Source organism: Ambystoma mexicanum, chromosome 6q (assembly GCF_040938575.1).
Source record: "Ambystoma mexicanum isolate Mex_15411 chromosome 6q, UKY_AmexF1_1, whole genome shotgun sequence".
Taxonomy (NCBI): Eukaryota; Metazoa; Chordata; class Amphibia; order Caudata; family Ambystomatidae; genus Ambystoma; species Ambystoma mexicanum.
The window spans coordinates 1,411,437,235-1,411,450,114 of NC_090937.1; the positions used below are offsets into that span (position 1 = coordinate 1,411,437,235).

A 12,880-nucleotide genomic window follows, 5' to 3' on the forward strand; every position below is an offset into this window, starting at 1 on the left:
ATTTGATGGCCTCAGGAGAGAAATGGGCAGCAGAATCCAAGTGTTTGCAGAGTACCTTGTGATCGACCAAGTCGAATGCTGCAGAGAGATCAAGTAGGAGCAGGAGTGCTGTTCCTCCTCCATCCCTCAGCTCGTCGACCTGCGTGTTTTTGTATCTGAATATAGGCAGCTTTGTCTTTGTTATTGATGTGATGATTTGCACAATAGGTTTTACATATAATTTTCTTTAATATTCTATATTTACTTTATCGCGGATCCTGCCGAACACAAACAAGGCAATCGGACCTTGCTGATGCTGTCATTTGGAAAGACTGAGATTTATCACCTTTGGCAACAAGAACTCGTTCTTAAATCAAAAGAATTGAAACAAAAACTAACAAAGAAAGCGATTATTACGAAGGGAATCTCTCCTGAGGAACCACGGCTAATGCTGTCGGGGAAACACACGTTGGGAGATCTGAAGGGAGATCTGAAATGCATAGGATGTATGTGCATAATGGGAATGTAAAACATGCATAAATGTATGGAGTCAATACATGAAAAATGAATGAGTAACCATTAAGAACTGTACAACAAGCATTTGTTAAATGCTTTTTATGAAATTAATACATGAAGAATACAGTTATATATAATTTAACAATAAACTAAGAGTTTTTTCATCATATTTGGACCACCATGTAACATTCATTTCTGGGATCGCACAGACTACAAGTGCCAACACAGGAAGAAAAATATTCTATATTTACTGCTTGCAATGGTGTAAACCCACCCCTATTGTGGCCTATTTGATATCAAATGTTTTCCCAAGAATATAGAACCCGATGGTGGTATCAGATTGTGATTCTACTAGGGTCGAGACATACAAGTTTGACAAGTGGTCCACCTCGCTCCCAACAAAAGACCAGGCGGAATAAAAAATCACCAAACAAAGATATGGAGATTATGCAACAGCAACTTTCAGAATTAATTTCTGACATTAGAAGAATTAAAGAGGGCATTAATTACTCAAATAAGAATGTTTGGGAATCGATTAGCGAGGTGAAAGATTAATACAAAAATAAATATACAAGCTGACCACATAGAAGATAACAAGAGACGTATCAGGAAAGCAGAAGATGATTAGAATACATCATGTAATAAAATTGACAATGCGGTTCATGAGATTCAAAACCAAGTGCTGGAAAATGCAACTCAACGTAATTACATTTGTGTGACTGTTGTTCCTGGAGAATGAAGACCAAGGCCCTCCAACCTTTGTTAAAATGCCGTTTTGAGATGCCTGAAAGATCACTGAAGCAGATGACATAAAGTTTTATTGAAAGAACCCAGAGCTCCTACAACCAAACACAAAAGGTGAGAGAACAAGACCAATAATAAATAATGAACATCTTGAACTATCAGCACAAGCCGCACTATCCTAAAAGCCTTTAAATTTCAACCGGAAGTGCATTGGAACAGTGCAAATTTTACATGTTTCAATGATTTTTAGGCTCATGTCTTAATTCTTTAGAAAAGCTTTAACAATGTCTTTGATTCACTTAAGGGATTTACAGTTCGACTCTACCAGAGGATTCCAGCAATATTTTGTCTTGAGAAAGAACAAACATGGCGTACATTTGAAGACCCCTTTGAGGGTCTTTCATATCAACGTACACAGTGTCCTGTAATATCAACTGGCACCCACCATGCGGAAATCCTGAAAAGCGATTGGCGGAGTGATCCACGTCTCAATAAGTGGGTCTACAATACCTGATGCCTCAAGATCTCACTGTGCCCATTCCATACCTAAACAGAACTCTTAAATGTGGACAGAAAACAGAAAAATACACAATTAACCTTCACTGGAGTGATCCCGATACCAAATACGTATGGATCACTGATAATTACCCAACTAAGGAACTCTTGGAAGGGGGGTGGACTGTGTCAAATGACCATATATGCTAATATGCTTCATTCCAGCTGGGAGATGCCAGTTGTTAGAAACCTGAAGGTGTCTACCTAGCTAGTCCCCACAGATCTGTCATCCAGGTGGCCAGGACAGAGCCATCGCTATTGTATTCAGTTCCTGGGGGTGGACCAGTGAGGGAGGATCACCTGGATGGGTAACCTCAGGGAGTGGGAGTAGGACGCCGCCGGGTGAGATATGATATGATATGATATGGTATTTGTAACGCGCCTATACACAAGTGTGCAGTATACCTCTTCTTTCAACACCTTTTCCCTATCCTACCATGTAGGACATTCAAAACCACTGCCCCCCCCTTTTCTGACACAAACACTTTCACACGATATACCAGAGAACAGACTAACACCAAAGGGTATGCAGTGATAAAATCGAGGCAAAAATGTCGCCTTACAAAACATTGCGGCAAAAATGGTGTGGTTTGACCCGTTAAAGGTGTACCCCATTACACCATGTAAGGGGAGCGGGGGTTGCGGGGTGTCCCCCGCTCCCCTTAAATCTTATAGTGGGTCCAGGGGTTGCAGGGGTTTCCCTGCATCGTTTACATGGATTGCAGTGGCAAAACCACAGCCTTTTTGCCGCAATATTTTGTGTTCACAGCCATTTTTGCTGCGATTTTAACACATGGAACCCACGAAAGCCGTTTACCTAACATGTCTCAATACAAGGGTCAGGCAAAGTCAGGCAATTGCTCAGAATCACACACACCTAATGGCCCTTTCCCTTCACCACAGGAGTAAAAGGTGGAGCCAGAGAGTAGAGTATGAGCAAGGCGAGCACGGAAGACAGCACACCGGCACGGCTACCCAGGCGTGGCAGTTCAAGAGAAGGAGAAAGGCAGCAGGAATCAAGAGGGTGGCGAGGAGAGAAATTACTGTGCCCTTTCCGTCCCAGACCTGCATAACCTTCGTGGAAGAGAGCCTAAGACCGGAAACAATAGCACAAGTGTCTTGTAGCAGATGTCAACGGTAAACGGGGCAACTGAATGCCGATAAGCAGGACCGAGGGAAGCTCCCGCGCCCGTGGTACCGGCCTTAACTCCAGGAAAGCCAAAAACCAAGTGGTTCAACACAGCTGGTGAGTCGAGGGGAGAATCGATAGGACTGGGCTGTGTTGAATGAGAAGAGCAAAGTGGGAAATTTGAAACAAGTTTAATGAACTGTATAATGAACTATAAAAAGTATTAAGGGGAGCCGGCTGCACAGGGAAAATGGGCACCACGTGGGTGCTAATGCAAGAGACACAGGTCGATCCCCATCTGAGCGAAACTACAGGTTCCAGAAGGCCGTAGAAGAGTCGCCAAAAGAGGTCAAAGTAGTCATACAGGAGGTCTAGTAAAATCCCTATACAATCAAAAGGCTTTGATCTACAAACTAAGTGAAAGAAAGGGAAGTGAAGTGAATCCCACAGTGAGAAGAGAAAAGGCATGCAATTCCCAAGAGGGGCAAAGTCTAAAGTCCCAAGAAACAGTGTGTTTGGAACTGTTTAAAAAGTCATTAAGAATTGAAAAACATGATACATAAAAGGTCGGCACCTACAAGAGGGCGACCCAGGGTGAAGCCATCACTTTACGTGAAACTGTGGTAAACCGCTGAGAAGGGTCAGCACCTAGAAGAGTGGGACCCAAGGGGTGAACCCATCACACGGCGAACATTGAAAACAATCTTTCATTTGTTAAAGGAACTTTTGGTTTTGTTAGTTGAACACATCTGGTCCTCAAAGGCAAGAGACTTTCAAGTGAAACGAGACTTGGCCCTCAAAGGCCCTGATAGCTGAACGCTTGAGAGAGTGTCCTAAGAGCTGTCATTAGAACTGTCGTTTCGTGCAAGAGAAGCCTGAGACTGTACTGTGCTCCGAGCTCCCATATTACCAGTGTCCAAAAAGGTGGGGAAGGGAGACCCAAGCTACTGCATCCTGGCATATTATTTGGGAACAACTCTTTCTTTTCTTGAGAACTATCCCACACCCTTTTTTTGATTTAGTTGTGAGGGATGGCAATAGCTTTCTTAGTATAAGCCCTTTTTATTTTGACACAGCGCTACTAGGACTACCTTATTTTGCATTTGATGGTCGACGCTTGCTCCCATCTTAGATTTAGGTTTAGATTAGGTGTTTTTCCAACCTGCATGCAGCATTCATTGTTCAATAAACACCCTTGAACTGTGATCACTTGTGTCCGTCTTACTTGTTGTCACAATGAGTTCCTCACACAGTTCAGGTCTGTTTGTAACTTTGCAGAATGCAAAGGTACAACCTGGGCTGGCCCAGCATCTCCTGAATGGAATCTGGCATGTGTGAAACAGGGCTGAAAAGTAGAGCTCGAGGGATGATTGAGCAGTTTTTTGGAGAGAACATGAGAGTAATTGCTTTACGCAACAATCACACAAACTTGCATTGCAAGGGAGGGGTGACAAAAATATGGCACATCACCTAAGAGAGAAGAATGCATTACACTGCATTGGCTGACTCCGAAGTCATGCCACTCAACAAGACAAAGCTGAACACCAGCCTAGCTACACTTAGTAAACAAGTAAGAACAAGACCTTTCCGAACTATAGTATCAACCACATACTGGCAGGGACACCACAAAATGCATAACAGAGTGAAAGCGAATGATCATGCAGGCACACAACAGATTTACAAACTGGTACAGATGCACCCGTTACGATTAACATCTGCGAAAGCATTTCAATTTGCATACAAATATCAAAATAAAGAGCTTGAAGGGACCCGATGAATCATCATGTGTAATCCCTTTATTAATTGCAGCAGCTATACAAATGCACACAATTCGTATCAGCTTCTATTGGAAGCCATATTATGACTCATTTCCAATCACCTAACATGGGGGGCCATTCCCAGACTATCATCATTTACCTTTCTACTTCGGCGGACTCCGACGTGTTGACAAAGACAGATAATGGCAAATGCACCTGAAAAGAAAAATACATATATAATGAGAAATAAATACAATGCCCTAAGCATGAATTTTTTACACGATGGTGGACCCAATACTTAAATACACTGTAATAGCGAGCATTATTCTAAACCTTAGCGGGGTTCGCCGGAATTTCTGCAGAGGATTTGCTAGGTAAAGGTAAGGTTCATATACTCTGTTAAGAGCATCTGTGCCCAGCAGGGCTGTTAGGCCAAGAAGGAACCTTATTGGTTTAGTCTCATAAATTAAGCAGGGTAGAACTTCATGGGAGGAGAGGAGGCAAATCGAGACCATATATATGCCCCACGTTGGGGAGGAGAGGAGGGTATCTGGCAAATCGAGACCATATATATGCCCCACGTTGGGGAGGAGAGGAGGGTATCTGGCAAATCGAGACCATATATATGCCCCACGTTGGGGAGGAGAGGAGGGTATCTGGCAAATCGAGACCATATATATGCCCCACGTTGGGGAGGAGAGGAGGGTATCTGGCAAATCGAGACCATATATATGCCCCACGTTGGGGAGGAGAGGAGGGTATTGGCAAATCGAGACCATATATATGCCCCACGTTGGGGAGGAGAGGAGGGTATTGGCAAATCGAGACCATATATATGCCCCACGTTGGGGAGGAGAGGAGGGTATCTGGCAAATCGAGACCATATATATGCCCCACGTTGGGGAGGAGAGGAGGGTATTGGCAAATCGAGACCATATATATGCCCCACGTTGGGGAGGAGAGGAGGGTATCTGGCAAATCGAGACCATATATATGCCCCACGTTGAAATTCCAGCAATGACTGATGAACAAAAAGTCAGTTCTTCACAATATGTTCTTATGGTTGGGTGTTGTGATTTGTCTAATCTCACCACTGCCCTTTTCGGTGCTTTTATGTGTCCTAATTAGTTCTATTTTGAAGGCCATGAAATAAAAAATAAAACAAACCTTGAAGAGCTGGAAAAGTAAAACATCATTCTAACTGGCCCAGTTATTCTAGTCAAATCCTCCACTTACTGAAGCTCACTTGCCCCAAAGAATAATCCTAGTGAGTAGTTATCAAGTACAAAACCTCAGAGTCTATTTACAAATGTGCTTCTTCATCCACATTGTTGATCTTGGAATTCTGCCGAAAGCGCTTTAATTTGCTATAAACAAGTAAAAGGCTCCTCACTTTATTTCAAAAAGGTTTTAAGTGATAGCGTTATGATGAAAAAAGATCCTTCACAAGATGTCGGAGGTCTGATTCTTTACACAGGATCTAGCAGGCCAATAACAGTCTTTGAATAATTAAGTCTGCTAGTAGGACATGCAAAACAGCTCTGTATAACAGAGACGAAAGCCTTTCAAACTGTAAACAGATCTCCACATGCAAATCAATAGAAGCACTGTTCTAGTATATCAGTGGCTACAAGGGAGACGGATTGTGGACCTATAGTGGGAACAAAGGCAAGAGTTGATATGCTGGAGCTTGTCAGAAAAAATGGTAATGAACCAAACACCCTGATGACCAAAATGGAATTCATACTCTATTGCGCCAGCACGCTAAAAAGATACATGGGTCTCGAAGATAGGCATTAAAAGACGGGTTGAAGGAGACCTATGGGTGAGAAAAATCAAACAAAAAAATGTATAACAAAACAAATCCGAAAGATCTTTATCAATCCAAATAACATGCACATTCAGCAATCTGTTCGCCAATGGAGCTTCATGGGTGAGCCACATGATTTAATTAGACAAGTCATTTTAAGGCAGCATCAGCTGGCACATTGAGGAGTCTGCATCACCAGACAATTCAGTTTAAAGCTTTCCTGTGTTTTATTTTATGCTTGGCACCAGGGCCTAGAATTTGTGTTGAACTATATTTTTGGTTGCAGAAAATGGCCACAATGTGCACTTGCTTCCTTAATGAACATCGGACATTGTGTCACTGGAGGACCTGACCAGAAATGTGGGGAAACACTGCATGTGGCTTATGCAGACAGGCTTGCGTCAGTTCATAACTACTCTTCAAGAAGATGGCGCTGAGCCGGTCAGAGTTGGCATCAGTCCTACCTTTTCATAGTCCTCGTCGGATGAATTTACTTCGTCATGGGATGTACTCCATGTTCCTTGTGGAAGGGGCCTTTGCTTCTCACAGGTCAGTTCCCGAAAACTCTGTCCATCTGGTGAGGACCTCCTAGGAGAAAATAGAACTGCTATAAAAATATCAATGTTTGCGAAAAACTAACATTCGATAGAATATGGATTGTGATGGCCATTTGTTTGCCATCTGGAAATGGGATGCGTGATAACTGGAGGCCAGGCAGCTCCTGCTCTTTTAATATAGCACGCCATGCCAATGCTCAGCTCATTGCAAACATGCAAGCTAGGCCTGCTAGTTAAGCGCTTGCCACAAGCATCTGTGTTGAGCCTACAGGATAAAGAGGTGAACCGCTGCAGGGCTCACTCATCCCTTCATCCTTCAGAGGTCGAGGAATTGCGTACCATTAAAATCGGTAATACAGACACCTATTGTTATAGTGCTCAGAAGCAGGGAATGTTTCAAGCAGCACCAAGTGATATCATTATTATAAAGAGCTGAACATTTTAGCAGATATGGTAAGAAAAGCAAAACAGAATTAGGTGATGTAGGCCAGGATCACAAATTGTGTTCAAGTTGAAAACTGGAATTAGCATTATTATTATATATTCACACCCGGAGAAGGGCCATTAGCCAATCAAGTGGCTGGAACAGCGGGCGAGAATATACATTCTCCGCCCACTGTGCAGCCACCCAAGGCCCTTCCCTGTGGGGCACCATTCTTTTTTTTATGTGGGGAGGCTTACCTCCCCCGCTCCCCCACACCTCCACACCCCCAAAACCAATCAAACCCCTTACCCACCCCATCCCACCTCCCAATTTACCAGCAAGACTGGAGCTTTGAGCTCCGTTCCCTGCTCTTCTTCCGATCATGGCCGGCCACTGCCATAGAAATGGAAAAGGGTCTTACCCCCTTTTCCCTATGGCGGCGGGAATCTGTTTTTCATTTTTTTTCCGAGATTGGCTGAGCAAGCAGTGCAAGTCGTCCGAGGCAAAAAAAGAAACCATTCGCACCCCAGATAAACCCTGCGGTGCGAAAGGCTTTCATGCTCTGGTGTGGGGGAGGCCATGGGCAGTAGCGGCCCACAGCCCTCGTCAAGGCTTGGGCATGGTAGGGCCGAGTCGCAGAGATTGGGCGTCCCAGGCCCTCCTAATCCACAGGCAGGTGCAGCAGGGCTGTAAGAATTTTGAGGGTGCAGCAACCCAGCCAGAATCCAGTGGACCATGCAAGGCTAGAGAAGCAAAACACCCCATCTTTGCATGGCTCATTGCCCAGGTGTAGCTGGGATTATTGCACCAAAAGGGCAAAACTTTCATGTCCGCAACACCGTTAACCCTGGAGTGCTCCCTCGGATGCAGGTTTTCACTGGGCTCTGGCTTCTGCGCCTCCATAAAGCGGACGGTTCAGCGCCCCGCCGCCCTTTATGGAGAACCACCCCTGTACTTGTATCTTTTCCTGTACAACAAATCTGTGGGCATTCACTTATTATGTGCCTATTGTGTGTGCTGACTGTACCTTTTTAGGTCACCCTGCTCCTTTCAAAGAGTTTGCCTTGAATGCAGTCAGTCTACCACTTTGGGTGACAAAGTTGGCTGATGTATCTGTGCCCCATACATAGGGCATAAGGACAATCTGACTAACACCCTGCATTTGCATTCACAATGCAGCTGCATTTGCGCCGCTTGCTCCTTAAAGGTACAGTGAAGCAGCCTTTTTGGGGTGCCTATACCTACTAGGCTAGAGCCTAGAAGATTTATAGGCTCCTCTTTTGCAAATAGTTGCCTCCTGCCAAGACAAGCAGTAAACATGAAATTGTTTGTGACCAAATAAGCGATTGCAAACTGCTAATTACATGTCTTTGTAAGTCGCAAGGAGCTCTACAGGCAGTTAGCAGGACAGTCTTGTATTTAGGCAGCGAGTAGCGTGGCATGGTGTAGGTTTGTTAAAGGGCAGCAGCACATGTGAAAGTGTTTTACCTGCCCCTTTTGAAATGTCATGTAAATTGCATTTCTGACAACAGGTCACGGAGGTCCATGGTATTAACCAGAAATGCCGAATTCCCGCGCAAAAGATGGCATTGAGATTTCATTTGCCAACAGGAGCATTACTTTGGAAAATCGTGGATCCAGCTGGTTTCAGAGAGTGGGCGTGGTTTAGAGTGTGGATCCAGGAGGCCAAAAAAGCTTTCTGGAACCCCCCGCGAAACCCCTCCCAGTGGCAATCCGAACTGACCCACGTCTTCTTCATTTTAGGAAAGAACTGAAGACCTGGCACTACTTCTAATAACACCTTGGTGACCTAGATCCTGGCTATCTTGTGCACTTCCCCATCCTTACATTTATTGCTAATGTGTATTTGAGGAATTGTGAAATTCTCGCTACCATTGTATTTGCCTGGCCTGTATAGCACTCTGTTGGTTCCGAGCTAGGTCTGCTCTGTAATACAGTGTATTTTACGCCCTGCTTCCTGCCTGAAAGATTTGCAGGGAGGGCCTTCCTGAGCAACTGTGGAGCGAGCGACAGCATGTAGCCGAGCCAATGAATGGGTATTTTATTTTATCAAAAGTGTTTATGTATGCGATGCGTGCATGTATGTGAGTGTTTTTGGATATGTGCGAGTGAGGGTGCAATGCCTTTGAATGTGCGTGTGAATGAATGCAGGTGATTTCTGATTGTGTGAGTGTATTAGTGAATGAATTCTTCTGATTGCGTTAGTGTATTAGTGAATGAATGCAGGTGATTTCTGATTGTGTGAGTGTATTATTGAATGAATGCAGGTGATTTCTGATTGTGTGAGTGTATTATTGAATGAATGCAGGTGATTTCTGATTGTGTGAGTGTATTAGTGAATGAATGCTTCTGATTGTGTGAGTGTATTAGTGAATGAATGCTTCTGATTGTGTGAGTGTATTAGTGAATGAATGCAGGTGATTTCTGATTGTGTGAGTGTATTATTGAATGAATGCATGTGATTTCTGATTGCGTGAGTGTATTAGTGAATGAATGCTTCTGATTGCGTGAGTGGGGAATTTAGGCAAGTTCATTTTCTTTTTTTAAGAATCAATGTTTGAATTCGTGCAAGCGAGGGGCTGCATGGGTGCTTGTTTGATGAATACACCCTCACTCCCAACGATACATAATGCGCTCAGAGTGCAAAATGTATGTGGGCGATGGTGTAATGCTTTTGAACTTGAGCGTGAATGAATGCAGATGATTGCTGAATGTGTGAGTGACTGAGTGCTGCTGATTTTGTGAGTGCATGAATGGGGAATCTATGAGAGCACATTTTCTTTTTTGTAATCAGAGTGAATATTTTAATGAGTGCATGAGAGTGCTGCATCTGTGCGTGGCTGCTTGTGTGATGAATGGTTATGAGAATGAGCAAGTAAATGTTGTGTGAATGTGTGTGTGTGTGCACTTGTTTGCTGGGCCGGGGCACTGATCTTATTGAGTGGATGCAGGAGGTTGCGCACCATTTGTTACTGGGAATCTATGATAAAGCATGATAAGTGTTATTACGTGGCTAGATTGCCATTTTGGTGCAGCAGTCTAGTCATTTCTTACTTTGGCATGACATTTGTTTAATAGGACTCTATGTTAAAACAAACATGATAAGTGTTATTACGTATCTAGACTGGCCTGCATAGCTGCACCCATTTTGGACATGCTTTTTTTGGTGTGACATGGCATTTTTAATGGCAAAGGCAACAGGAGTCTGTTTTAACGTGGGGATACTGGGATGGGAGGATAGGTTACATAGAGGCAATGCATTTTTTTTTTAAAACAAGACAATGCGGAGCAGCACAGGTTTGATGCCCAATTCCGCACTTCTAGGCTGAACTCTGGCATGAAGCGTGATATAAAAAATGTATATTGGCAGAGCCAGCTTGGAGATGTTTTCCTATGGTATCATTACTGGCGTTATGCACAAAACAAATATGAGTATGTTCTTATATGGGAATACGGCATATATCAGTTCAGCTAGCATGGAAATGTATGATGTATGGGGCACAGCCAGTGTGCAAATGTGTTTATACTGGCATATATTGTGGGGAAAGGCATTATGAAAATGTGTTGGCAAATGCACCTGTGCACTTTTGGCGACTTGCCTCTGTTCGATTTTTTCATGAGTTACCCTGCAAAACAGATTGCAAACTGTCTGAATTTTTACCCAATATCAGTTCTTTAAAGCACAACTGTCACTTTCGAGGAACCCTCCTGCTGCATCAAGATGGGCTCCCGAAGTGGTAAAATTACCACACAAGGTACAGCAATAACTTAACAGAACACTGGCATCACCCCGTGGAGTTATAAGCGCTCCCAGGGAGGCACAATCACTAAAGAGATGCGCCGCCAGTGAAACCTAGAAAGGCTACAGAAATCACAGAAAATACAACAAAAAGGTCAGGGAGTTCACAAAAGTGGCAAACACAAGACTTTCGAGTTTCGACCCAAAAGGGGCAGACACCTGCTGGCTCTTGCATGGCTCTGTCCTTTCATCCACTTCTGTGCGCAAAGAGGCACACACTTAAAATGTATCATGTTAGTATTTGTGATACAGCCAGTATGTGCCTGACTGTGCAGAGTCCTTTTGATCCGAGGCGGGATTTGTACATCCTACACAAAAGCCTGTTCACTGCTATCAGACGGATTCATACACATGGCTAAACTTTGGACACCAGTCCTAATCTCGGCATCCCCATCTGACCAAAATCGGGTGATCCTGGGCCAATAACTGTATCTCCCTATACCTCCATTTAGAAATTATTCTTTTGAAACCCATTTTTCAGCAGATGTGTGCCAGATTTGAGTACACAGTGTGACATGCTCAGCGTTCATTATACAACACATATAAAACGCCACCATTTTCCCCTTCCCCAAGACATCCTGGCCCAACTGTGTGTCTGCAATTACACTTTTATGTTAATAGGGCAGTAAGAGCCTAACAGAAACATGTCTTTTAAATGAAGGAAATGGAAACCTTCAAGCAACCTCACAAGACACAACAGATTTAATGAAAATGTAGGAGCACTTCTTTATTTAATACAATTTCACCAGGCAGATGGTCTGTTTTCATTAGAGCATGCACTACACAAATGGCCATTCACTTCGTGTTGAAATAAATACCATCATGTAATGTCTTTATATAGTGCTTCACAGGGCCTTAAGTGGCAGGGTGCCTGCTGGCTCGTTAGGCCACGCCCCCTTGACAAACTTGACAAGCCCCTGCTTAATGGGCTGCAGGCACCCCGGCCAGCCAGCCCTTTGCAGAGATCAGCACCCTCTGTCACCCCCTAGTGGAGAGGGTGCTGATCTCTGCGTCTATTAACTAATGGGATGCCTGGGGGGATAGCACAACATGTTTTCAACCTTAAGGGGTGGAGCTACTTCTTGCCAGGCGTTTCTTTTGCTAAGAGATGCAGCGATCACTCTCAAGTGATTGATGCATCTCTTAGCTAAAGGAATGCCTGGCGAGGGGCAGCAGCACCATTGAGGCTGAAAGCTTGAGGGCGCAGGAAGCTGAGGCCTTTTTTCCTAAAGCCTGAAGCTGCCGCGAATGAGCTGGAGCTTCAGGCTCTAAAAAAAAGGTCTCTGCTGTCTGCGGCCTCATCCTTTCTTCAATTACGGTGGCACTGGCCCACAGTCATCTCTTGGTTAAAGGGATGCCTCACAGGTGCCGGCACCACCATTATGAAGAAAAGGCCTTTTTTCCTAAAGCCTGAAGCTCTCGCATATGAGTGAGAGCTTCAGGGTTTAGAAAAAAAGCCTTGTCCTCTAGAAGCCGGGGCTGCAAGGGGACATTAGGTGTACCCGGACAGGGTCCCGTCTCGGAACAATATTTCGGAGCCTGCCGGGGCTCTGCCTCGGCTATCCCCAGCCCACTTAAAGCCCTGGCGC

At 44.3% G+C, this 12,880-nt stretch overlaps 1 protein-coding gene across 4 annotated transcripts in view; it reads right to left on the reverse strand.

Moving 5' to 3' along the window:
* SH3BP2 (SH3 domain binding protein 2) overlaps positions 1-12,880 on the reverse strand; it is a 381,251-nt gene that overhangs the window by 83,202 nt on the left and 285,169 nt on the right. For 3 of the 4 annotated variants that reach the window (XM_069632101.1, XM_069632099.1, XM_069632102.1), the window contains exons 9-10: positions 6,955-7,078; positions 4,841-4,896 (exon numbers count right to left, since the gene is read on the reverse strand). In XM_069632101.1, coding sequence (XP_069488202.1) covers positions 4,841-4,896; positions 6,955-7,078 — 180 coding nt within the window. The remainder of the gene's footprint in view (positions 1-4,840; positions 4,897-6,954; positions 7,079-12,880) is intronic. The other variant, XM_069632100.1, reaches the window with a different exon arrangement.